General features: G+C 29.5%; 4 protein-coding genes across 4 annotated transcripts; 2 read left to right on the forward strand and 2 right to left on the reverse strand.

Moving 5' to 3' along the window:
• The first annotated feature begins 1,162 nt into the window (after positions 1 to 1,162).
• On the forward strand, positions 1,163 to 6,681 carry LOC123293671 (ribosome biogenesis protein WDR12 homolog). Its single transcript, XM_044874555.1, has 6 exons — positions 1,163 to 1,303; positions 1,380 to 1,684; positions 3,346 to 3,651; positions 5,034 to 5,116; positions 5,189 to 5,435; positions 6,396 to 6,681. The coding sequence occupies exons 1-6, from the start codon at positions 1,239 to 1,241 to the stop codon at positions 6,659 to 6,661; spliced, it is 1,272 nt and encodes a 423-aa protein (XP_044730490.1). The 5' UTR covers positions 1,163 to 1,238; the 3' UTR covers positions 6,662 to 6,681.
• A 1,105-nt stretch (positions 6,682 to 7,786) lies between these two features.
• Positions 7,787 to 11,308, reverse strand: LOC123293672 (phosphopantothenoylcysteine decarboxylase). Its single transcript, XM_044874557.1, has 3 exons — positions 11,177 to 11,308; positions 10,212 to 10,415; positions 7,787 to 8,155 (listed from the first exon to the last, which is right to left on the reverse strand). The coding sequence occupies exons 1-3, from the start codon at positions 11,285 to 11,287 to the stop codon at positions 7,898 to 7,900; spliced, it is 573 nt and encodes a 190-aa protein (XP_044730492.1). The 5' UTR covers positions 11,288 to 11,308; the 3' UTR covers positions 7,787 to 7,897.
• Positions 11,309 to 11,312: 4 nt separating this feature from the next.
• LOC123293673 (cytochrome c oxidase assembly protein COX19) lies at positions 11,313 to 11,825 on the reverse strand. Its single transcript, XM_044874558.1, has one exon. The coding sequence runs from the start codon at positions 11,577 to 11,579 to the stop codon at positions 11,313 to 11,315; it is 267 nt and encodes an 88-aa protein (XP_044730493.1). The 5' UTR covers positions 11,580 to 11,825.
• A 1,373-nt stretch (positions 11,826 to 13,198) lies between these two features.
• On the forward strand, positions 13,199 to 23,597 carry LOC123293670 (tyrosine-protein phosphatase non-receptor type 4). Its single transcript, XM_044874554.1, has 10 exons — positions 13,199 to 13,521; positions 16,546 to 16,674; positions 16,758 to 16,971; positions 17,710 to 17,830; positions 17,895 to 18,135; positions 18,578 to 18,925; positions 19,560 to 20,403; positions 20,831 to 21,132; positions 22,315 to 22,569; positions 23,172 to 23,597. The coding sequence occupies exons 1-10, from the start codon at positions 13,366 to 13,368 to the stop codon at positions 23,253 to 23,255; spliced, it is 2,694 nt and encodes an 897-aa protein (XP_044730489.1). The 5' UTR covers positions 13,199 to 13,365; the 3' UTR covers positions 23,256 to 23,597.

The following is a 23,597-nucleotide window of genomic DNA, read 5'->3' on the forward strand; positions in this document are numbered from 1 at the left end:
TCTACGAACTCTCGCAAAAAAGAGCTCTTTCATTTAAGCTTTGCTCATTTGAACATTTGCCCATTTGGTTGAGTTGGACAGAAGGTAGTCGAAAACACTGACTTTCAATATGCGTTTCAAGTATTTACAAACTTTAAAATTTTTTGTCTACTTTTAACACATTTTTGTAAAAATTTTTCTATAAAAACTTTCTAGACGTAGAAAGTTGTCTGTATATAGAAAATTCTATAGCTGTGTGCCTATACTTGAGAGTAATATATTAGGTGATGCCTACTTGAGGGTACGAAGGTTTGGCACGGGGCATCTACTTATTATTATTTATATTTGTCATAATAATTAGAACACAATCTAATTATATTTCTACGATTTCCAAGGACGAAGTTACATGAAATTAAAAATCAAAAGAATAAAATTATAAAATTATTTAATAAAAAATCGAGAGAATTACAACTATTTTACGGAATTACATCTAGGTACTTCTTTTGCTTCAAGAATTACAACTACATAACCAGTACATAACTATGTAAATAAAATTTATTTGATTATTGAATAGAAATATGTCGGATCCGATATGTGGGTATGTCTGATTCGGTTTGTTGGATCGGGCAGCTTAAATCTATGATTTACCTTTCTTAGATATCGGATCATATTTATTAATATGAATTTTCACATATAGATTTTATCATTCATGTAATAATATTGCCTATATTTTCCAATAAATACTATTAATATTACTATACAGGATATCCTTCAATAGTGTGGACAACGATCTACACATAATTTAAAAGACCAACATTATCCAAATATTTTCGACATTATTTTTTTAGCGTTTCCGAATCGTATTGTATGGCCCTAAATAATTTTTTTCTTAAAAAAGATTAAAAATCAATTATATTTCAATATTAACACAAAATTTTGGACAATAAAACAACTTTTAAAGATAAAAAGTATTTTAAAAAGAAAATTTTTCTTATTTAATATAAATTTTTTCTAAACATATCTTTGTACAAAGTCGCTTCATTTCGGGAGCTAATTGGCGTTCTTATTTATGCGGAAATGAAGAAAAGTTTGAGTTTAAAAATTTTTTTATAAATTTAAATTATGCGGTAAATTCAAACCATAACTACGAATAATAAATAACAAATTTCCCCACACTCATAAACATTACACAGATATAACCTCAAATAAATTTAAAAATTTGGTTTCATGAATTTCTAGTTTTCAATAAAATCAATTAAATGGAAACCGATGGTAATTCAAGTACAGGTTTAGTTAATATTCGTTTATTAACGAAACAAGAACAGTAAGTAAATCAATATGTAAATTTTTGTGTGCTAAAGTTTTTAATACTTTACTTTAAAACTTGATCACGTTTTTAGATATGCTGTGGCTGATATTCCATATTCTGTACCATTAACAATCGATACAACAGCATTAAACACATTATTAAATGAATTATTAAAAGAATACAATAACGAAACAAGTGTAGAATTTGATTTCATTGTTGCCGAAAAATTATTACGATGTCCACTTCAAGAACATCTATCAGAGCATGGTTTATCTACCGAGTTAACTGTTGATGTTGAATATATAATAAAGAATCCACCACCTGAACCTGAAGATTGTTTATTACACGATGATTGGGTATCCGCTGTTGACCTTAGACATAAATGGATACTTACAGGTAAATTATATTTGGCTAAATTTACCCTCTTTGATGGACCTGATTGGTCCAAGACATCGTCTTTTTAAATGTCAGGAGGGTACTCAAAAACATTCAGGGCACCGAAAATTCTTCATAAACTTCATTTTCGTCTGGCATGTCATCTATGGACGAGTAATCGTGTAACTTGAAAAATAAGCCAAATTTTAAATAGTTGTATCTCCGAATTGATCGGTCCTATTACGTTTTAATCTCAAATTGTTGGAAATTTAACCTACTTCAAAAAGGAATCCTTGATGAAACAATCTTTAATGAAAAAAACCTGTCGATCAGGGTCAAAATCAATGAAAACTTAGATAACGATACAAAACTGAAATTTCCTTCGAATGGGTTGGTTATCGTATTTTAAATTTAAAACGGATTTGAAAAAGGCCAAGAATTTTAGTACATAGCCTCTTATTTAATAGTCTGCATTATCCTATAATAAATAAAAATCTCGATGCCATTTATCAGTTATATTTTGATTGTTAGTATAAAAGACGTCAAGGGGAGAGTACGATAGCTGTGGCGCCACGATTTGACGATGGAATATGGTTAAACAAAGTAAAAACAAATCGAAAATGAAGAGTGCTAATTTTCGAGTTTCGGCTTAGTTTTCGAGTAATCGACTCCTAAAGTCTACATTTGAAATAACACATATGGCCATTTTTTTATGTTGAATCGTTTAAATTTGACAAGTTCCTATGGATACTAAAATTTAAAGCTAATACTTTGAAAAAATTCTGAAAAACATACCTATAATTTTTTTTAATATGTCGATTTTGAACTAATATTATCGATTTTCAATTATAACACTATACTACCCAGTACCCACTTTAGTTGATTTAAAAATTACAAAATTACACATTAGTTGATTTTAAATTGTAATATTACAATTTCGTCGAACAAATTCGTTAATTTTTTTCTTCACTGATCTGCAGGTTGGCCATGCCTTTAATGGGGTCGTGTTAGCATAGTTCTGCGGGTTTTTAGCCCTTCCGTTTACCCTGTGATTGCGTTCATTCACTAATCTACAGGTTGGTCAGGCCTTTAATGGGATCGAGTTAGCACAATGATTATTAATTAAATAACAAAAATGGCGAATTTAATGACATACAAATTTCATTTTTAAGGCTTCATTATCTCGAAAACCTCTCTGCATTTTCGCTTTATTTATGTGTGTTTGACAATAGTCTTTTGTCAAGATAAAATTTCCGTAGCAAAAAAACCAATCGTTAAATTGAATGTTTATAAAATTAAATGAATATCCTGAAATTAAATATTTAAATGACGTGAAAGTATGATGAATAATTTATTCAAAAACATTTCAAAATAAATGTGGCTGTTTTGGCAAAGTATTGCGTTTATGTCTATATAAATCTGGGTTTGATTCCCAACTGAGTATGATTCTTTTCGTTTCTTTTATTATAATTTTTTTGTTATATTTTAATTTTTTTCTAAATTATTTATAAAAATTGTTTTATTCTAAATATCTCCATTTACGATAAGGAATTATCTTTCACTCCATATCAACCAATTTTTTCTCGTGTTTTCATTTACTGTTTAAAAGTTTTGCCATATACACCTTTATTAAACCAAGGTCAATAATAATAATCCTCTATACTGATCTGATTTTCTTCTAGGATGCTATGACAACACAATACATTTATGGAGTACAAAAGGCAAACACAAACTTGTCATGCCAGGACACACAGGTCCAGTTAAAGCAGTGGCATGGGCTCAACTAGACAATGTTCAAGGAATATTCGTCAGTGGATCCCACGATCAGACAGCAATTTTATGGCATTGGAAAGTGGAGGAGAACGCTGTGCAATGTGTCACTGTGTTACGCGGTCATGAGCGTGGAATTGAATGTGTACGCGCTGATCCTACAGGAACGATAATTGTATCCTCCGGATGGGATTCGTATATTAAATTATGGTCAGCAAGTAAGAACCTTTTATTATTTCTTTACATTTTGCTTATTAATCTCGAAGATACACAAGCGTTTAAAAAGTGTACGTTGAAAACTAACGTTTTATCATAAATTTTAAAAATATACACTCATCCTACATAATGTGGCCTTTTCATTAGTTCGATTACAAGTTTATTTTGTATCTAGTATGAAAATTTAATTATCACAATAAGTATGGCGACCTTTAGTAGGTCGAATTACGATAAAAATGATAATCACAGCGGTGGTAATCGAGATGTAATTGCAGGATGAATAAAAAAACACTGGCACAGATTTATTTAGTTTTTTAATGCTAATTACATTCTTAACTACTCTTTTTCGTACTGCCATCCATGAAAATCCTCATGCAATACTTCTGAGACGATTTCAATAGCCAACATACTGGTTTTAAAGCGGGTTACTATTGCAGAACGCCGAAATAGTATAGTGTGATTTTCGCGAATGACTGTTCGAAAATGATCAGTTAAAAACTGGCCTAGCCTTTAAAAATGATTGTTTTTTGTTCATAGAATTAACAGTTTTTTGTGTGTGCAGATATCTCTTATTTTACAATTCGTTTAAATAAATTAGCTAATTTATTTATAAGGGATTTGTATTTAAAAAAAAAAAAAAAATCCTCCCCCATATTGCCTCCCCACAATTCTCAGGGCGATATAAAACATTTTGCGTTTGGCATTGACTCAGAGAAACTGACCTTAATCCGACCAGTAGAACCGGATATATAGAACATTTTGCGTTTGGCCATCTCAATTGCTTAACAAAAATCTGACTTTTTTGTCTAACGCACCGTTTTTCTTAGAAAGTCGAAAAAAATGAAGAGTTTCGTTAAAAAAATCTTTTTTTAACAATGAAGCTGTGATATTATAAATTTTTTCTATAAAAATAGTCAATAAAATTGCCTCTTCAATTATCTGATATTGTGAATCAGGAATAAATATAATTTAGAGAAAAACACACGCCTGTCCTAATATCTCTCTGAGTTTACTTTTAACTAAAATTAAGTGACGAAGGAAGTTTCAATTGTTGCGTCCGAACAATACGTTTGGTCTCATATAAGTTGTTGGGAGTTCTTTAAACAATACTTCCAGAACACTCGAATAAAAACGAAGTTGTATGCCGTAAAAGGTAGAGGAAAATTTAGATTAGATCGTTATTCTTTTATTAGATATTTCATTTCTTCTGTTAAAATCTACCGGTCAGTAATAATAAAAATGAACCTGTGTTAATTAATTGAACGCGCTTTCCTACAAACATACATATTTCTTAAAACGCACATTGGTTTTTAAGGATACATATTAATTTATACACTCGAGTTTCTCCAAGTTGGGCTCTCAATGAAACGTTTAAATTTTTTAGAATTAGAAGATACAACTACTTCAAATACACGGGATGACGAACCATCTTCAAAAAGGTTAAGAACAGAAGGTGGAAAATCACGGGTAAGCTCCTATTTTATTCTATTTTAGATTCTAGTTTTATTTGAATACCATGTAATTTTTTTAAATTTACAGACCCCTATAATGACATTGCAAGGCCATAAAGAGGCCGTTAGTGGTATGGTATATATTGATAACAACACAATATGTTCGGCTAGTTGGGATCATACAATTCGTTTATGGGACATCGAATTAGGTGGTATTAAAAAAGAAATTGTTGGAAACAAAGCATTTTTTGATGTCGATTTTTCAACATTAAATAGTTTAATTGTTACGGGCTCAGCAGATCGACATGTTCGAATTTATGATATTCGATCTAATGGTAAGTTGAGATTATGATTATAATTACATATATGTAATGTTCATTGACGTGGTAGATCAAAATAGAGCTAATATTGAACTTTTGCTATTGTATGTGTCGCAGGCATTTCATAAATATATAGAAAATAGCACATAAAAAGGTCTAAATATACAAAATATACCGTCCTCTATTTTCGTTACCTAACCAACTCAGCCTGTTGAAATTGAGTGAAAAATGATTTTTCATGAATATGTATGTCACCATAATATTGTAATTTCCGCCAGATTGTAAACTAACCAATTTTTGTCGCTCTAAGCAGCTGCCTACACTGCTCGCTGGGTAGATATAGGCCTGCGGAAAATTGAATAACCTCCACAGATCGAGTTGGTTAAGTAACTAAGATCACGAGTTGTGTAGAAAAATTTTTGGGAGTTAGGGAGCAGGTTATGTGGAATTTTTTTAAATTACTTGTATATAATACCGAAGATACTATACATGTAATTCGTGTATTTTTTGAGACACTGAGGTGCATGCTATAAAGTAATTGTTTTTTTTTTTTTTTAACTTTGAAACGCGTATTTTTGATAACTTTTGAGTTTGGTAACAGAGATTATGTATACACATTTTTAGATCAAACAGCCGTAAGGTGTTGGTACATTTCCCTAAAATTGTAGGCGGGGAGTAAGTGACAACTTTTTAAATCTGTAAAAGTGGATTTTCTTTTTGCTTCGTGATTTTTCCATACTCTTCAAACTGATTCGATTTTCTTGAAACATAGCCAAAAACACTATCGATTAAATTTCCTTTCAAACAAACAAAAAATCAAAATCCGTTCATCTGTTTAAGAGCTACAGACAAACAGGCACACGCAGCTGTCAAATTTATAAAATCCTTCTTTTTAATAGCCATCGAGAAAAATTACCTTTAGTTTTCAACTTAAAACATAAAATCTTAAAACTCAATAAATTTTAATTCTTGCAGAGGGCTCTGTGGTAAAAGGCACATACACTTCACATACACAATGGATACAAACTGTGAGATGGTCAGACAATAATGAAAATTTCTTCATCAGTGGTAGTCATGACAAACAAGTGAAAATGTGGGATATACGAAGCACACGAGCACCGTTATTTGATTTTTGTGGGCATGAAGATAAAGTATTATGTTGTGATTGGAAAAATGGTTTGATTGTATCTGGTGGTTCGGATAATACGTTACGAATTTTAAAAGAAACAAAAAATAAATAAATATTCTTTTGACATATAAAGCATTTATTTTTTATTGATATATTCCCTAAAGTAACTCTAAATAAATATGAGCTGAAACGCCGAGCATAATATACAAGGAGGAAAGGTTATCCTTCAAAACAACCACGCTCTATATATAAACAATCTTTAAATTGAAAACGACATGATAAAATGTTGACAAAGGGAAAATTATACGATTTCAGTTGGGATTACGCCAGAAATAACTGTAAAAATAGACTTTTTACAACTTTTGTTATACTCCAAAAAATGTATATGCAGAAGTTCAGACCACTTTGATAATTGGGGTTTTGAACCAAATTTTTTTTTACTAAAATGGAAAGATCATTTCCATGATAGTTTAAAACTATCATGGAAAAATAAAAATTAAAACAATTTTGTTATAAAACTTATATATGATCTTTCCATTTTTGTCAAAAAAAAAAGAAAAGAAAACATTTGTTTTCCAAATCCCAGTTATAGACTATTTTCAAAAAAATTTTAAATAGATAATTTAATTTTGAAAATTTATTAAAAAGGCCTGCCCTTATTAAAAATGCGCTTATAAAAATTGTCTGATCGGTGAGGTGCTAAAATTACATGATTGAACGCACAATATGATTTTGAGGCCGGGGCATATAGTATTGATTTTGTGGAGAATATATATTAGGTTGACTCCAAGTAGTTAAAGATTACCTTTTTTTTAATCCTACATAATTCAAAATGGGCCTATTTTTTGTCAAGTTTTTCTTGCGATAGCACCTATACAATCAATTCTACCAAATTTTTTATATACATATTTGAAAGTAATGAAAATGTAAAAAAAAATTTAATTTGGTTGGGAGGCATTTGTTATGTAGGCCTGCAAAATAGACTGAAAATCATTTAATCCTCATGTGAATCCATTCTGTGCACAACTCATGTCAGTTAAGGCAACCTTTAAGGTGCATGACATATTTCATCCCTACATAATTTCAAAAATAAAAGAAATAATCAAAATACCACCGTGTTAAAACGCATTATCGAAAACGTTATCAATCTTCGTACCAATAAAAAAAATAATTTTAAAATTATTTTTCCATTACCAAAAATGAAATTAATTAAAAGGATCATAGAATAAAACACAAATTTTGATGAATAACAATAAATACCTCTCATTTAATTTACAAAATAATTGACTATCTAAAAGGTTCATAGTGATACCTACAATATATATATATATATAAATTATAATTTTATTTACAATGACTTGAGTTTATCTAATACACGTTGTGTAATTGTTTGTACTTCAGCCATGGCCCCAATACCAGTGTCACCACACATTAATGTTTTTGCAATACATGGTACTAATGTATAGCCCCAACTTTCTAATATTGATATATGTTGTGATGTTATTGGATGATCCCACATTTTTGTATTCATCGCTGGACAAAATATTAATGGTTTTTTAATATCCCATGCACGAACAACACATGTTAATAGATTGTCACATAGACCCTTTAAAATAATAAAAATTGTTATAAATTTAAATATACGAAGAGCCTTGATATGATTTGTGTGTTTTTTTAAATTAATTCATTAATTAGTAATTCATTTGCAGGTATATGGGAAATAATATTTCTGGACTAATTTATACGTTTATGTATTACTAGCTGAAATTCCTTATCTTGTCAAGATTTGACCGTAGTTTCTTGTTTCCTATAGCGTCGGAATTAAAAAACACATATACAGAATTTTAAAATGACTGGAAATTTTAAATAATGAACAACACAAAAATTAATTTTTTAAATTGTATGTATCAGTTTATAATACTTTTGGATAATTTATAAAATACATAAAATTAGATTTTAAGATTAGTTTTTTCTAAGAATAAAATCAATTTTGTATATGGTTAAACAGGTTCATTTATATATAAAAAGTGAAAACAAACAATTGACTGAGTTAATTGTTGAAATACCATGCATAGACAGTGTTGATTACTCTATTACATTACACATACATACATGTCACACAGTCGTAACTCATATCCCCATATAATACATACTATACAATTTACGCATAATTTGCGCCCTCACGGATAAACAGTGATTACAAAAAAATGTTTCAAACAAGTTGTTTATTTTTTGATAAGGAAGATTTTTTACATTTAAACTTTTGTTCTATCTCTAACTCTATGTTGCTCACTTACGAACTTGACTTCACTTTTTATGTCATGAGTACGCTGTAAAAATTTCAGCTTGATATCTTTTTTCGTTTTTGAGTTATCGTGTTAGCAGACAGATGAACAGACGGACAGACAACCAAAAATGGACTAATTAGGTGATTTTATAAACACCTATACCAAAATTTTGTTCATAGCATTAATATTTTTAAGCGTTACAAACTTGGGACTAAACTTAGTATACCTTGCATATTACATATATGCATGGTATAAAAATCATAACCGTTTCGAAGGTTGGAAAGATGATAAGACAAGACTTTTTTTCCCCTCTATATTTGGCTGGGAAGTCCACACTTTTTGAGATATTCGATTTTAGGCTGCTGGAACAGGTTTTGACTTTCTAGCTACTGGGTTTTCGAGTATGAAATGAGCCTATAACCACGCGGTTGGATAAAAATTTTAATTGTAATCCCTTTTTTGAGGTTAATTGAAAAAGTTTGTACGAAGAAGTTGAAAGTAAAATTTGTCAGGCTACGTTGCTAGAGGTACATTTGGTACTCGATAACACCCAATTAAATTAACGGAATTTCTCAGCCGAATGTAGAGAAAACAAAAGTGGGTTTAGTGTTTTGTCTTATCAGTGTCACAACAACTGCCAACCTACCGACTATCACACAGGTTAAGGAACCCAAGAAATTTGAGATAAAGTGTATGTCAGCTCCTAACTATTAGTAAAATTTTCTATTAAAATATCAATAAAAAAGCTTCAGAAGAGGAATTATTGTGATTGATTGAGATTCACTGTTTGAAATTTTTTATGTATTTTTGCTTCCAGAATTCCAAAATCGAATCTTGCAAATCCGCATAAAAAAGTTATTCGAATTTTTTGAGAAAATAAAAAAACACTATTTTTTATCAACAATAAATTTTTTCTAAAATTGTATGTGTAATGTTTCGCTATTGTCATTCTATATTATTTAAGGTTTTTTATCATCTGAATAATAATTTCTTCTGTGTGTATAACACCTCGAATATCACACTCGTGAGTTCACATATCATATTCGTTTAATCTCAACTATTAAAAATATCACTTCTTTCTACTTGAGAAATATTATGTATTTGGAATCCCGACAACTTTAACCCAAGTACATCTGAAAATTTTCTATGCAATTCAATTACACATATTAAAGACCCCGACAATGTACCGTTTTTAAATTGAGGCAGTTGGAAAAACCTATTTTATTATAATACAATTTTAAGTCTTTTTTTTTTTTTTTTTAAATAAAAATCCGATTACTTATAATTCGCTAGAATGAATTTAGACCTTCAGGTTGATTTTAAATTTAATTGATGTTCAAGATTTTGGGTAGGTATTTAAAAATAATAACTTACGTTTGCAATCTTTGCTAAAGTGTTTGCGTCTAATGGTGCAATTACAAGCATATCGGCCCATTTAGCCAATTCGATATGCAAAACAGGATCCCCACGTTTATTCCATGTTTTCCATTCGTCTTCATCACAATAAACTTCAACATTTTTAGGTATATCTTCGGGATTATAAAAATGTTTGGCATGATTTGTAACAATAATACGAATCTAAAACAAATTAATTATATTTTACAATAATGCTCGAAAAAAATGGCAAAAAATTAAGTATTTGTTAAGAATTTAGAGGCACAATATGAGAGTGGATAATAGGGAATATTCATGTATTTTTTTTATATTTTTAATTCATTGTTTACACCGTTATAACAAAGTAAAAAATATAAACACTGTTTAAAAATGTATAAGTACGTGATCTGTCAATTTTTGACAGTTCAATGCATGGTTCAATGTATAATTTACACTTTAAAAAAATGAATTTACAACACAGAATTTACACTCGTTATTATTAAGTTTTCTAATAAAAAGCCGTAGAATAGTATATTTTAATGAAATACCATATAAAATGTAAGTAATTAATATCATACAGTATGTCAACAAATTTGACAAGCCCGTACTTTAATGTCACGTCCGTATAAAAATTTGAATTTCTGTTTTAGAAATTTTTAAATGCCCTCACTGAAATTGTACTTTTATTAATAAATTTTAAGTAATTAAAACGATATTAATTACTAAAATAATGGTTTAGTTGAAATGTCCAGTCAATAAAGTTACGGAAGAAAATTATTTGAACCAAATTTAAATTTCATGAATGTTCCCTATTGTTAGAAATATAATTGTTGGCGTAAGGTCCACGCCCGCTTTGAATCCTGTATTTATATCCTTGACTTTAAATTTTTATATAACTCTAAACTCAATGATTTATATACCCATTTCATTATATTAAGTTGAGGTTTTGAATGAATAGTATTTACCTGAGCGATTTTATTGTTTAATAATAAACTTTCTGTTAATAGTGATAACTTAATTGTCGCTACACTTCCAGTACAAGCAATTAAAATATTATAACTTTTATTTTCAGCCATTGTATATAAATATTCGTTGAATGTTTTACTTATTATTAACTTGATTTTTATTATGATTTTGAAATCCTAGCTTGGACCATTCTTCTTTTGACATTAAATTATTATCCATACGACATGCAAGATAATCTTTGGCTTCGATTCGACACGCCGAATTATTATTTTTATTTAACCTCAAACATCGCATATAATTATACATTGTTTCTTTACATATTCCTTCATGATCAAGTGGAAAACTTCCTTTATCTGGTGGTGTTGGAGTAAATGATTTTTGTCCAAAGGTCATTGTAGACATTTTTAATTTTTATTTGTCCCGAAAAACTCGATGTAGTATACTCACAAACGTCCTATCCTTAAGAATGTAAATGTATTGTATTGCCCGGTGGACACTTTGAAATACGTTTTCACATTTTTTTTTTTTTGTTCTCAAATGAAAAATGAAATTTTTTAAATAATTTAGAATTTTTTTGCTAATAATTTTGAACCCAAATGACCCAATACATAAAACACTAATTGATAAATTTAGGTTGTTTTTTTTTTTTTGTATATGATCGAGTTGATCTTTTTATGCTTGGAATTTACTTAGTTTTATTAATTGTTCTTGTAAAAACCTAATTGTTAGAAATAATTATGATTTTTAGCTAGGTATTTTCTTTTTAACTTTCACTCCAAATATAAAATGGTTAATAAATGATTAATAAAATGATTTGATTTCATTTAAAGTTTGTATAATAACATTAACTGTTAATATTAATTCATCAGGAAACAATGACAAATTATTTATCGTAAATTTAGAATATGTAGGTAATTAATATTCATGAAACGAATTATTTTTAAGTTGAATTAGTAGATTCGTACATGCTAGAAAACATGTTCGTAGATATACAGTCATAAAGTCTGGCTGTATTCAAAATTTGTAAAAAAAATTTGCATATTGGTAGTCAAATTTACATGAATATAAAAATTATTTCTGGACAAAAAATCATTACTAGAAAACTCCAAAATATTTAAAAAAATTTTGACCTTCTACGGGTTCGGTCTTCGATATCTGATCTTGCATTTCTCGCAAATTTAATTCGCTGGGACATTGGGGTTTCAGGGTGGTTTACATAGCCAGGACATGACCTATCCGCTCGAATAAATGTATTGTCTGAATTAGTCTCAATCGGTACATATTTGTTAAATATGACTAAATAATAATAATTTATATTATTCTATGATTACCATAATTCTAAATTGTAAATAATATTTAAGTTGGATGATTTAAGGTTCGGTTTTAATTTTAACCACAGAAAATATAAGTTATTTGAATTGTCAAAATTAATGTAATTTTAATGTAGTTTATTTGTTTAAAAAATTAATAAAATTAACTAAATGCAATGTTTTGAATTAGTTTAATGTTAAATTTGACTTATTTGATGGGCCACCCTTTACTTATTGATACTTTTGATAGTCAGTACATTTATTCCGTAACACAGTAGCAGAAGTCAGCGACACGCGTATAGTGTAAACGAGTCTCTACAATTGTGAATGATGATGAGATAAAATCCCTTCAGTATTTTTTTAATTACAACAAAAAAGATGACTTCTTGTTTCTTACACTGCTGTGGGTCTGTGTCAAAATGGTTGAAGACTCATCAATTGCCTTAATATTCTAAATTTTTAAATGTGATAACGTATTTGTGTTAGAAAAGTTAATTACTAAACATCTATTGTGATAATTACTAATATAAATCAATTTTCTAAAACAAATAATTAATAAAACGTAGAAAAATGGCTGCTGTTTATTCTTTATGATAAATTTCGTAATAATAATAACATTAATCGAAACAGTAAATTAACTTGCTTTTAAAATAAATAGTTAAACAATAATAAACAATTTGTTAAAGTGATTAAAATACTTCAATCAGAAAAAATTTTGGTGCCTTTAGAATAACAAAAAAAAATTATAATCTTTTAATCGAAGAGAATTTCGACAAATATGTTTTTCTAAATAAAAAACTATGTTGCAGACAATGATTGTTTTATTATTATATAAATTTCAAAAATTGTTTAACAAAGAAATAAAGTTAGAATGAGAAATGATTGAAAGAGTTTCTAAACGAGCGTTTACTGGCTCCAGCGGAACGTATCATGTACGTGCCTCGGAACTTGCCGTTATTCGCGATCGACGGCTTAAAGTTATTGGTCTTACTGTTGTATTTCTAGATGGATCGACAAATGTATTCACTGTTGAGGTAAGTAAAATCAAAACTTTATATCCTTTTAAAGGAATCTTACGAAGTTACTGGACAAAATTAAGGTATTTGAAGTGAAAAATTATAGACCAATTCATCAGCTGAAAAAGACTGATTACCATTTTCATAGTGACAAATTTTGATTATAAATTCTTGTCTATGTATTTGGAAGAGTTTCTTATAGGTTCTTATTAGTTTCTATACTACTATTTGCGAGTTACGAATTTTACTATCATTTTTTGAAAATATTTGGGTTGATCTGAACTAATTGGGAGTCTGGGCTATATTCCTATAAATTCTATTATTATTTTTCGTCTAAATTCGTAGACTACTAAATTTGTTATACGGAACACCATAATATATAAATGCAGATAAATTCGTAATTCAGAGTATTCATTGATTTGAATCTATTTCCCAAGAGATTTCAGCTATTTTAATGTTTTCCAAAAATTACTGGTCTATTTTATTAAAGAAATATATTCTATCAAAATGTTCACAAATAAATTTATAAATTTTGGTATCCTTAGGGAGATATATTTTTGCAATAAAGTTTATTATATAGCCCAGGGATAAATAGTAGCTGTGAAAATTACGCTGGGAGTGCCACTTCCCCGATTTAGATACAAATTACATTATATAAGAATTTAAACCTAGATTTTCGTTAACAAGTAGAAATGAAATAATCTGCAGTAACTATTAAAGCTCTTCCATGTACACTTATTAAAGGTTTTGCCTATCTGATTTGTTAGCGAATTGCTGAAGGAAATGGAGTTATTGGTTTTGTACTGATAGTGGAATTTTGGAAAAATTTCTTCAAATGTCTACCAATCCTACATACTAGATGTCGAAAATGACCATCGTTAAAATTTATATATATGTATATAAGTACATAATATGTATCTATAGGTTTATGTGTCGGTAAATCCACTAGCGGTTGCAATTTAAGTACGATTTGAATAAAATTTGGCATTAAGAAGAGTTTTGGTATTTGATAGGTCAAGTTTCTCCAGTCAGTTTTCGAAATAAAATATTTTGAAAAATGTGTTTTTTTTTTCAATCTCTGACGGAATTCGCTTAGGTAACGCAGCTCTTGCGCTATGAATTTTTTTTAATTAACTGATAGAAGTTACGAGTTTTCTAGTAAAAAGTAAACTTTTACTATCTCAATACAGAGAGAGTATATTTTACCTAGCTATAGTTAACTCTGACTAGTAAATGTAGATCAAATTTCCACACTTTTCGGTTATAATCAACTTTTACTGAAAAGACCAGTAACAGTCGACTTTACCTAGGGAGAGTCAACTTCTTACTTGAGAATCAACTTTTCCTGTAACATATAAAAGTGGAATAGCATCGATCACATGGTACTTCCGACTTTTAAAGCATAATATTTCACTTGGCAACACCGCCTGTCATCAAAAATATTTGCATCAGTAGATTTATTACATAACTAGCTGTGAACTACCCGCTTCGCTGGGCAACTTCAATTTTAAATACACAAAGATCATCGTGTTATAACCTTCACTTCATATGCCGCCACTTACTTTCCTTTTGTTCACAATTCCGTTTAACCTCTAAAATTATCAGTGTTTCTCTACTATATTATGCATATATTATACAAACCTTCCTCTTGAATCACTATCTATTAAAAAAACGCATCAAAATCTGTTCCGTAGTTTTAAAGATCTAAGCATGCATAAGGACATAGGGACACACAGCGAGAAGCGACTTTATTTTATACTATGTATTGATGTGTAGAATCTTTTTTTAAAACTTGTTTTAAAAGGTGTTTTAAATTTACTATAATTTGCCATTATGCTCGTTTTATTTGGGGCATGTTTACAGTCAAATAAAATTTTGAGGTTATGAACTCTAGCGGTGTTGTCAAATATGCACCAGTGATTAAAATATTATATTTTTGTATTATATATATATATAAAATATATCAAGGCATACTAAGTTTAGTCCCAAGTTTGTAGCGCTAAAAAATATTGATGCTACGAACAAAATTTTGGTATAGGTGTTCATAAAATCACCGAATTCGGAATTAGTTCATTTACGGTTGTCTTCCCGTCAACACGATAACTTAAAACGAAAATAGATATCAAGCTGAAATTTTTAGGACGTAAAAAGTGAGGTTGGGTTCGAAAATGAGCAATATAAGTCAATTGAATCTTGGGTCTGTGGGTACCATCTGTTAAACCGTTAGAGACAGTACAAAAGTTAAAATACAAAAAATGGTTCTTATAAAAAAATAAACAACTTTTGTGATAAACATTTTTTCGTAAACATCACTGTTTTCACTCGAGGGCGCAAAATAGGTTGGAACTTTTTATAGTATGTATTATATGGGAATACCAGTTATTTATGTGTGACATCACATTCGTATTATATATACACGATTGTGGCTATCTAAGAGTGGCTATCTTTTTTACTTACATGGCATAAAAAAAAACAAAGGATTGTGTAATGTATAAACGACTGTTTATAAATGGTATTTCAATAATTAACTCAGTCAATTATTTGTTTAAACCGCTTAAAATTGAGAAAAACAAAAAACACTATTTTTCGAGTACGAATGTCTGTGAATACGATAACTCAAAAACAAAAAGAAATATCAAGTTGAAATTTTTATAGCGTACTAGGGGCGGAACAAGTGAGTTTGATTTCGTAAATGAGCAACATCGGTCAATTTGGTCTTGAATCTTGTGAACCGTTAGAGATAGAAAATTTTAAATATAAAAAATGTTTCTTATAAAAAAAATAAACAACTTTTGTTTGAAAAATTTCTGGCTCATCTTGGAAAAAACGGAATTTCTAGGTTGTCTTGATACGTTCTACTCAACATAAGTTATAAAGTGTAAAATGAAATTTTATTCTACTAGCTTCGAAAAATCAGATCTATGTCTGACTCTGGGAATCGAAACTTGTATTCATCAGTTTTTAAATAAATAAATGTTTTTTATTTTTATCCCAATGAAATATTTAAACCGTTTAACATTAAATTTGAATTTTTTTTTCCAGAAACGTGCAAAAGGTTCAGTTTTATTAAACCAAGTGTATCAACATTTAGAATTGTATGAAAAAGATTATTTTGGTCTTCAATATTTCCCTAATGGGGTAACAAATGACACTTCAAATTATGATAACATTGTAAGTAACTTTTTTTTTTGTTATCATGAAAGGAATGTTTATGAGTCTTTACCGTTACCATTATTTTGTTATTATCTTAATAGCGATGGTTGGATCCAACAAAAAGTATTAAAAAACAGTTAAATGGACGAACTCAATTATATTTTCGAGTAAAATTTTATGTATCCGATCCAAGTAAATTAATTGAAGAATTTACCCGTTATCAATTTTATTTACAAATTCGTACAGATATTGCATGTAAAAAATTATTGTTGCCACCTAGTACAGCTTGTCTTCTAGCGTCGTATATGGCCCAGTGTAAGTATAAACTATTTTAGTAATTTGCTTCAGTCGATTTAACTTTTTCACTCCCAATTTATTTGAAAATTTTATAACTTGTGATAATCAATGTCTAATATACAGTGTGTTCATTTCAAAATTATCCACCGTTAATAACTCTTGACCTGATGTGATTATCGTGAGTGAATACGCATCTATTTAGATATCGAGATATCGAAATTATTTTGATAAGACAATGCTGATATTAGTATCGGCAGACGCATAACTAGTTTTAGAATTGTGGAAATAATTTGAAATCTCCACAACGGCAGTAGTTTGGCTTCTTTAGCTTTAATAATGGGAGAAATTAGCCTTAAAAACAATCCACATCCGTAATATCTATACTACAAACTCGGAACTGTCCAACAAAGTGGGCGAGTAAAGTATTCAATTTAAAAAAACAATTTATAAAATTAATTGAATATTTTCAGCATAAAACAATAAGTGATATGAAAAATATGATGAACAATTTGATACACATAGCTTCAGCAATTGTACCTAAAATTTAAAGCGTTTTATGCAATTATTTTTAGGCTTAGCGTTCGATTGATTATGTTTAATTTTTTCACGTCATAATATTATTTAAATGAATAAATAATTTTCAATGTTATTTAACATTAAGATAAATTAAAGATATTTTTGTTTATCTTAAGTTTTCAAAAATGCCCAGGAAATTTTATATTAAACTACTACTTCTAAGAAATAAATATTTTTTAGCCGAAATTGGTGACTATCATCCTGACGAGCATGGCCCAAATTATTTATCCGAATTAAAATTAATACCTGATCAAACTGAAGATATGGAACGGAAAATATGTGAACTTCATAAATTACATAAGTAAGTATTTCTAAATCAATACAAAGGTACTCAAATGAAAAATTTTATTTTTTGATTCTTATAGAGGTCAGTCACCAGCTGATGCTGAATTCAATTTTTTGGATCATGCAAAACGTTTAGACATGTATGGTGTCGAATTACATCATGCACAAGACTCAGCTAACAAAGACATACAACTAGGTGTCACAGCAATTGGACTTGTTGTCTTCCAAAATAATATTCGAATAAATACATTTTCATGGTCGAAAATTGTTAAAATATCATTTAAACGTAAACAATTTTTTATACAACTCCGTAGAGAACCGGTAAGTTTCTTATACAGAATTTCTTATATTTCAAATTTTGAGCAAAGAACTAAGATGAGTAACCCTTGTTTTTTAAGTTGACATGTGCTAAAATTTTAAAAGCTTGGAAAAAGATGTTCCAAAGCTGAAATATGACTTACTTTATGTTCATGAACAAGCCAAATAAATCTTTTTGTTTGATGCCAAAATTCACACAGATTTATAAAAGGAAAGCTTGTATACAAATACTAAAAATGTTCCTCGTTTAAAAACAAACAACTGTTGTTTCAAACATTATTTCCTAAAATTTCTAATAAAAATGTACGACTAAAGTTGACTGAGCGTTTATTATGAAATTGGATGCAATGTTATTTCCTCATTTTTTTTCTTTGTTCTGTAAATATAAATAAAATTCATGTTTTTTTTTTATTAATTAAAATTTTAATGTTTGTGTGTTTTCTAGTCCGAATCGTACGATACAATATTAGGTTTTAACATGCATTCAAATCGTTCAGCAAAAACATTATGGAAGGCGTGCGTTGAGCATCACACATTTTTTCGTTTACATTCGCCACATTTACGTGTACGCCGTTTTCCATTATCGTTGGGATCTCGATTCCGATATTCTGGTCGTACTGAATCACAGACCGTGGAACAGGGTAAATTGCGTTCACGCACTCCATCACGTCCATTTACACGATCACCAAATAAAATTGCAACAATTATTATACCAACCGTTACTCAAGTGGAAGAAACTAAAACTACAACAACAAAAACAAGTAGCTCTAGATCACCGTGGTGCGATAATAAGGTTAGACATTAAAACATTAGTTGTGAAAAATTATTTCTCTTGGTGGATTTTTGTATAAAAATAGAAATGTACTACTCAGCGGAAAATGACGAATGTGAATACTTTTTTTTTTTGGTCCTTGAAATTGTAATATTTTCCTGAGTGGAAAATCACTGGAAGACTTATACTTTATTATTTGAAGACTCATCCCATAATATTCAATGAGTGGGTGAAAAAGTTCCATCTCTCAGTTTTATTCAAAAGAAGACTGTCCATAAAATTGACAAATGAAAATTGTTATTTTCATGCTTCTTTTTGTGTCGTGCGGTAGTCTTTCCTATCAAATATTATTCCAGGAGTTTTCCTTTGAATACTTCCATCTCCAAAACGAATAATTTAAGACTTTGTGCATATGGAAACTTTTGTTCAAAGATTAGAATTCATAGTTTCAGAAAGTTTGATCGAAAGTCATTTTTATTATGATCGTATAGGATCCTAAAAATATGTGTCGGAAATTTTGTAAAATTTGATTAATTAGGCTTACGAATTTCCTGAGTATTTGCATATTGTTTTGTAAGCTTTTTTACGTGCAAGTCCACTGACAGAAATTATTTGACAATTATTTCTAGATTAACTGACAATTTTACTGGTTTAGGTGACATCATTAGGATCGCGTGAACCTCGAAAAGCATGGGAAGATTCAATACAGATGTCAGATGATGAAGGAGGATTTTTAGAACCACCTCCTTGTGTGACTACTGATGATACTCAAGCATTTTCACCCCCAGCAAGTCGAATATTGGGTTATGCTGATGATGAAGTTCAACCGAATGGATTATACGATACCCCACCTTATAGCCTTAGTAGTTCTCCAGTGCCTACCGATGGTTTGTTAAGTGTTAAATTGACACCAGATGAACAAGGCCGTTTTGGTTTCAATGTTCGTGGTGGTTCTGAACACGACATGCCAATTTTAGTCTCACGTGTTGCCCCCAATACACCCGCCGATCGATGTATACCGAAGTTACGTGAAGGTGATCAGTTGTTATTGATTAATGGTCACGATGTCACAAATGCATCACACAGTGCAGTTGTTTCGTTAATTCGAGCTGCACGCGATGGTAAAGGCGAACTTGTTTTAACAGTACGTCCTTTACCAAGTCCTGAAACAATTAAAACGGGCTTAGAAGAACCACCGTATTGTTATGTACCTGAAAGTCCACAAGGCATATTATTGGATGATAATCGTCAGATTAATGTTTTGGAACAATCGATGTTGTTATTGGCTGATGGTTTAGCAAGTGGAGCTTTGATCAATCACTATGAACAATTGTATAGAAGACATCCAGAATTGACTTGTAATGAGGCACGACGTCCAGAGAATGTTGATAAGAATCGTTACCGTGATATATCACCATATGACGTAACACGTGTTGTATTACGTAATGGAGTTAATGGCGATTACATCAATGCTAATTACGTTGATATGCAAATTACAGGTAAATATTGAATATGCCATCGTATTTTATTTAAAATATGCAACGAAACCGATCTGGACTATATTTTTTATGAGCTTTAAGATAGAAGGTATTTTTGTTTATAAGCCAAGCTACATTAAATGTCGAAGCTACACATTCAGGTTAAAAACGTATGTTTTACATGATAATTGTAATTAATATTGAAATACCAAACTTGATTCCCTAATCATCGAAGCTATCGATGAAGATAGATTGAGATGATGTTCTATGTGTACCACCCATCGAGAATGAATTTTCTTCTAGCCCTCTAACCAGTCAAAATCTTACTCTTAGAAAAAAAGATTTTAATGGCGTTACATATTTTATGAAAACCAGTTGACCTATAATCTAGATAAATGGCATACATAGGTCTCCTAGTTACTAATATGGAGTATGTTTTTTTTTAAAGGTACCGATATTGTAAATCGTTATATAGCAACACAAGGCCCATTAAGTACAACCGTGGATGATTTTTGGGAAATGGTTTTAGAAACAGATTGCTCATTAATTGCAATGTTAACAACATTAGTGGAACGTGGACGTGTGAAATGTCATCAGTATTGGCCAAATGTTGGTAGTATATTAACTTATAGACACATGAAAATTACATGTAATGTGGAAACATTTGATGTCACAAATAGTTATGTGTTTCGAGAGTTGAATTTACATGATAGTATTACGAATGTTAGTCGGACTATTACACATATGCAGGTTAGTATTCATTTGTTTTTGAAAAAAAAATTAGATAATACAGAGTAGCCTAAAAGTCAGGAACCCATTTTAAGATGGAATAACTTTATACAACGAATTATAAAAAACATGGTGGCTATATTATTAAAAAACCTAAAGCAAAACTTCACATATTCTAGGGCACTTGGAGAAGCAAGGCAAATTTAACGATATCCCAATAAACAAAACTCATCGAACCATTTGGATGCTACGTGATAATAAAGAATAATACCGTATTCATACATAAGAAAAAAATAAATTCTTCCTCTTTTATAATAAAAGTTTAAAACAATCTCCCAGGGTTAGGTTTTAAAATCTGAAGTCAAAATATTTAAATTAATTCTCTGTTGAAAGTTATTCCATTTTAAAATGAGTTCCTAACTTTTGAGGAAACTCGGTACTACACCAAGCTAAGATTAGATGGGAATTGAACACTTACTTTCTAAATTATCGAAAATAATTTCAACTCTAGGTCATTATCAGTATGACTTAACTAGTAAAAATTATTCTGCAGAGATGTGCGTTGCTCGTCGCTAATTTGGAGACAATTTGTTTCATAACATTTTATAAGTTCATTTTTTTGTATATTTCTGATTTGTCAATTTTATTCTTTGCTATATTTTGATTGATGAGCTATCAATCATCTCGCGTTAAACAATAAATATCAATCAGTGATGTTATTTGATCAATCGGTTTTGGTTGTAGATTACTAAAAAACGAAATTTTTAGATTTTTATTCCATTTTATTTGTACAAGATAGAAAGAATACAATTTACAACATTACTTTTGTTCGCACAGGCAGGCGTGCTCTAATTATTGAGTTTCTCCTTAGGATTATTATTTTTACATGTTGGATTATTTAGTAGCCCTAAAATAAATAAGATAATTTTGAAAAAGAGAATATTCTAATAAATAACATGCTTTTACAAGATGATAATTTTAAAAAATTTCTGCGTAAAACATGATAAAAATTTTGAATCAAAGTCTGTACGGTCCAATAAATTTCATAATAGTGCAGGGGAGATGTATTTATATTTATAATACACGTATTTCTCCTAATTCTAATCGAATATAATGAAGTACTGATCTGAAGAAAAAAAAAATTGTTTAACTCTAAGCTATCCACTATATTGTTGGAATTAATTAATTATGTTTTTCAAATAGTATTTAGCATGGCCGGATCATGGTGTACCAGATGATACAGAACGCTTTTTACAATTTACACATCGTGTACGTGAAACACGTAATCAAGATCCAAAAACATCGGTAATTGTACATTGTTCAGCGGGTATTGGTCGTACAGGTGTATTAATATTAATGGATACCGCTATGTGCCTTGTGGAAGCGAATCAACCTGTATATCCATTAGATATTGTACAAACAATGCGTGATCAACGTGCTATGATGATCCAAAATGCGGTTAGTTTATAATTTTTGTATATTTTATATTTAATCAAATTGACTGGTAATTAATTTTCTCTCAAACAGCAATTTAAGGTATATTGCATTGGAAATAAATTATATCAGATTTTCTCAAAGGAAATCATTTTCTGATGGTGGGGTTTCCTGAAAATGAATGTGAAAATTATAGTTGTCTTTGTTACTCTTACATTGCTTTATAGAATAAAGGCAAAAGCTTGAAGAAAATTCACTGTTTTAACAAAAACTTTTTTAGTGATGAGGCACCTTTCTGGCTTAACGGACATGCCAAAAAACAAAATTATCGTGTTTGATTTAAATAGCAAGCTGAAGAGATTCAAGAGCTGTCATTACATCCAGACAAAACAACAGTTTGGTGTAGTTTATGGGCCGCTTGGTTGTAGTTTAAGCAATTCCACAAAGAGCATGCAAAGAAGTTATACTCATTCCTTCCCTATTAAAAAAAAAAAAAAAAACTAAAATTGATGTTTTAGAGAAATTGATTATTACCATAACTAAAGATTTTCTTGTCTATTTGATTAATTAAAGGAGAAAGCAAAGTGGTATTTCTTTGGTTATTAATCTATTTCCATTTTTTACAGAGTCAATATCGATTTGTATGCGAATGTATTTGTGCGGCATTCAGTCGTGGCGAAATTAAACCAAGAAAAAATGATACCAGTTAAAAAAAGTTTTAATTCTTGGTAATAATATTTGTAAAATTTGATTTTTAATCCAAATATTATTTCTTGTAGTAGCCAATGATTGATTTAATTTTTGAAAATAATATATTTATATTATGCGTTGTACGGAGTTTAGTTCATGATGTACTAATTTATATAGATAATCCTGGGAGTAGTTTTCTAAGTCTTTTATAAATCTTGTTTTGATTAATTTCTCATATCGATTTTCCGTCCGTATTATTTACAGGGTTTATATTTATACAGTTTTACGACAGATTTTCTTTCATATAGCACCATTATTGGTTGCTGTACTTTCGTTGCGATTATTTTTTACAAGTCTTTACA

Source organism: Chrysoperla carnea, chromosome 2, assembly GCF_905475395.1.
Source record: "Chrysoperla carnea chromosome 2, inChrCarn1.1, whole genome shotgun sequence".
NCBI lineage: Eukaryota > Metazoa > Arthropoda > Insecta > Neuroptera > Chrysopidae > Chrysoperla > Chrysoperla carnea.

What these genes read in the sequence shown, in the direction of transcription:
- LOC123293671 (XM_044874555.1), top strand. Translation starts at nt 1,239, where the DNA reads ATGGAAACCGATGGTAATTCAAGTACAGGTTTAGTTAATATTCGTTTA. An exon ending in TTATTAACGAAACAAGAACA is followed by an intron (nt 1,304 to 1,379) that starts GTAAGTAAATCA and finishes TCACGTTTTTAG; the next exon opens with ATATGCTGTGGCTGATATTC. An exon ending in ACATAAATGGATACTTACAG is followed by an intron (nt 1,685 to 3,345) that starts GTAAATTATATT and finishes ATTTTCTTCTAG; the next exon opens with GATGCTATGACAACACAATA.
- LOC123293672 (XM_044874557.1), bottom strand. Translation starts at nt 11,287, where the DNA reads ATGGCTGAAAATAAAAGTTATAATATTTTAATTGCTTGTACTGGAAGT. An exon ending in TAAACAATAAAATCGCTCAG is followed by an intron (nt 10,416 to 11,176) that starts GTAAATACTATT and finishes AATTTGTTTTAG; the next exon opens with ATTCGTATTATTGTTACAAA. An exon ending in CTTTAGCAAAGATTGCAAAC is followed by an intron (nt 8,156 to 10,211) that starts GTAAGTTATTAT and finishes ATTATTTTAAAG; the next exon opens with GGTCTATGTGACAATCTATT.
- LOC123293673 (XM_044874558.1), bottom strand. Translation starts at nt 11,579, where the DNA reads ATGTCTACAATGACCTTTGGACAAAAATCATTTACTCCAACACCACCA.
- LOC123293670 (XM_044874554.1), top strand. Translation starts at nt 13,366, where the DNA reads ATGATTGAAAGAGTTTCTAAACGAGCGTTTACTGGCTCCAGCGGAACG. An exon ending in TACAACTCCGTAGAGAACCG is followed by an intron (nt 18,136 to 18,577) that starts GTAAGTTTCTTA and finishes TGTGTTTTCTAG; the next exon opens with TCCGAATCGTACGATACAAT. An exon ending in CGTTGATATGCAAATTACAG is followed by an intron (nt 20,404 to 20,830) that starts GTAAATATTGAA and finishes TTTTTTTTAAAG; the next exon opens with GTACCGATATTGTAAATCGT.